This window comes from Pongo abelii, chromosome 1 (genome assembly GCF_028885655.2).
Source record: "Pongo abelii isolate AG06213 chromosome 1, NHGRI_mPonAbe1-v2.0_pri, whole genome shotgun sequence".
Taxonomy (NCBI): domain Eukaryota; kingdom Metazoa; phylum Chordata; class Mammalia; order Primates; family Hominidae; genus Pongo; species Pongo abelii.
Window position 1 is genome coordinate 98107021 of NC_071985.2, and position 2454 is coordinate 98109474.

At 51.6% G+C, this 2454-nt stretch overlaps 1 protein-coding gene across 1 annotated transcript; it reads right to left on the reverse strand.

Annotated features, from left to right (window-relative positions):
• Positions 1 to 509: 509 nt before the first annotated feature.
• Positions 510 to 2046, reverse strand: CRCT1 (cysteine rich C-terminal 1). Its single transcript, XM_002810199.3, has 2 exons — positions 1976 to 2046; positions 510 to 1171 (listed from the first exon to the last, which is right to left on the reverse strand). The coding sequence occupies exon 2, from the start codon at positions 1147 to 1149 to the stop codon at positions 835 to 837; it is 315 nt and encodes a 104-aa protein (XP_002810245.1). The 5' UTR covers positions 1150 to 1171; positions 1976 to 2046; the 3' UTR covers positions 510 to 834.
• Between the last annotated feature and the right edge of the window lie 408 nt (positions 2047 to 2454).

Here is a 2454-nt window from a genome sequence, read left to right on the forward strand (position 1 = left end):
AAAAAATAAAAAAAATTAAAAAAGAGCTGGCTTGATTCCAAAGCCCCGAAGAGTTGCCAAAACAAACTTTTACCACACAGCTGCCTGGACCTGGTGGTCAGGAGGAGCACCTCAGTGGTAAGGCTTGGGAAGCCCAGGTGAGAACCCAGCAGAGCAATGAAGCCCTTGAGTCAGATGTCCTGTCTTCTTTATCATGCGCCAGCTGGGTGACTTTGAACAAATTACTTAACCTCAGTTTCTCTTCTGTAAAATGCGTATAACAGCACTCTCCTACTCAAGTCATTATGAGAATCAGATTGTGCCACATAAAGTCCTGAGAATATTCAAGGACTTTGTCGCATAAAGTCCTTAAAATACTCGAAACACGATATGTGATCGCTGCTATCATAATTAACTATCAGAAAGCCACCTTCTTGTTCAGGCGTGAATTACAGTATTCTGCCTTTCACAACATTTCAAGCCTTTTTACCTGGGTGGAGAAACGAATGAAGAACAAATAAGAAAAGGTGTTCTCAGGAGGTAGAAGCTTTATTATGACATCTTCAAAAGACAATCAAATCAATAGACATTTACTGAGCACCTGCTGTGTGCAAACCCGTGTAGACAATAGGGTCCAGTGTCCCACGCATGGCTCTCGAATCCCCGGGGAGAAAAATCACATCGGGGTCAGGGAGTTTTGCGTGGCTGAGAACAAAGTGGGTTTCTGAACATCAAAGTGCAATTCGCTTTACGGGGCAAACTCCGAGGCCCAGCCCCGCGTGGGAGCCACAGCGGGGCGGGCCCGCTCTGGGCTGGGCGGGTTTCTCTAGCGCAGCGCTGGGGGTTGCGGGCCTCTCAGCAGCCAGAGCAGCAGCCTGAGCTCTGGTTGTTGGAGCGCTGAGACCTCTGGCTGCCGCCCCCGCAGCAGCAGCAACCACTACTCCGCTGCCGGCGGCGTCTCCTTGGGAAGCAGCAGCAACTGGTGGAGCTGGAGCCGCAGCAGCCCGAGTCGCCGCAGCAGCCCCCGCCGGAGCCGCAGCAGCCGCCGCCGCAGCAGGAGGAGGAGGAGGCGGGCGCCGGGGTGGGCGCCGGGGCGGGACACGGAGCGGGGCCCTGGGACGACCCCTTGGAAAAGCCTTTGGCGGAAACGGCGCTCTGTTGAGAGGACATCGCGGAGCTCCTCACGACGAACCTGGAAGAAAGGCAGCCTTTCAAAGGCGAGCCGGCTTTTTCTTTCCACCAGTGGAACTCTGGGCTTTTGAGATTCGGCTTAGTGTACAAGTCAGCCTGACCTGGGACAAGGTGGGAAAAGCACCCAGAAAGAGCGGACGCAAAGAAGCAAATCCAAGCAGTTGTTTCCAGTGAGTTAAACATGCTCAGAGCAGGACACAATCTATGCAATTAATCAATGCATTTCCATTGTCTCTGACTAGAAGAAGACTGCTCAAGTTCTCCACAGTGGAAAATAAACGGCACACTGCGGCAACTTATCTGTATGATCCAGTCCAAAATCCCCACTTAGCTTTTTTCCTGTCCCTCATTTTATTTTCCTACCGACCTTCGATTGTATCTTCCTAGTTACTACACCCCATCAGTTAGAAAACACCGAAGTCCAACACGCGGTCCCACCTGCTGGGTCTAAATAATCCACATGCCAGAAGCATGTCCTGATCATTCTTTCTTGCCTATGCCTCTCACGCCCCACAACCATGTGGGAAAGGAGAGTTGTGCCAATATAAATAACCCCATCCGGGGAGCTGAAAGACCTGGGTTCTAATCAGAGCTCTTCTGCGGACTTGCTGTGTACCCTTGCAAAAGCCACCTCGTATGTTGCCTTTATATCCTCATTAGTACCTTAAGAGGTTGGCTCACTGGCAGCTTAGGTGCCTTGCCGGACACCCCTTCCACATCTATCTGCTGCCTATGTTCTGTTTTATCCTCCCCTGTGCCGTCAACCCATTCCACCCTCTCCCCCAGACCCTGCTAGGAGACTTACCAGACCCTGGCTCCACTGAAAGACTCACTACGTTCTCCAACTGGAATGGGCCACCTGCTAGGCAGTGGGTTGAGCAGCGTCCAGCCAGAGAACCTTTTTATAAGAAGTATTCAGGTTCGGGCTCTTGGGAGGGGCCCATTTCCCAACAGACATGCTCAGCTGACACTCACATCCCAGAGACATTCATCACTCAGGTAGCACTGTAGGTGGTGCACGTGGGCATCTAAGTCACTTCACAGAGGTGCCAGGATTGCTATGGCATGTTTACTTTTCAAACAGGGCACTGTTCGTACCTGGGAGGCTGTGTGTATGCTAAGAGAAGGCATGGGGCTCAAATGCAGGGAGGTCTGGAACCCCTTGTGCCCTTGTCTTCAATGTACACACACACACACACGCCTCCACTTGCCCACACATCCATTCCTGTGTAGTCAGCTACTTGATAGGTGGTAGCTCACCTATTTTTATCTTGATTCTCATCT

Coding starts and splice junctions, on each gene's coding strand:
- CRCT1 (XM_002810199.3), bottom strand. CDS start 1,149: ATGTCCTCTCAACAGAGCGCCGTTTCCGCCAAAGGCTTTTCCAAGGGG.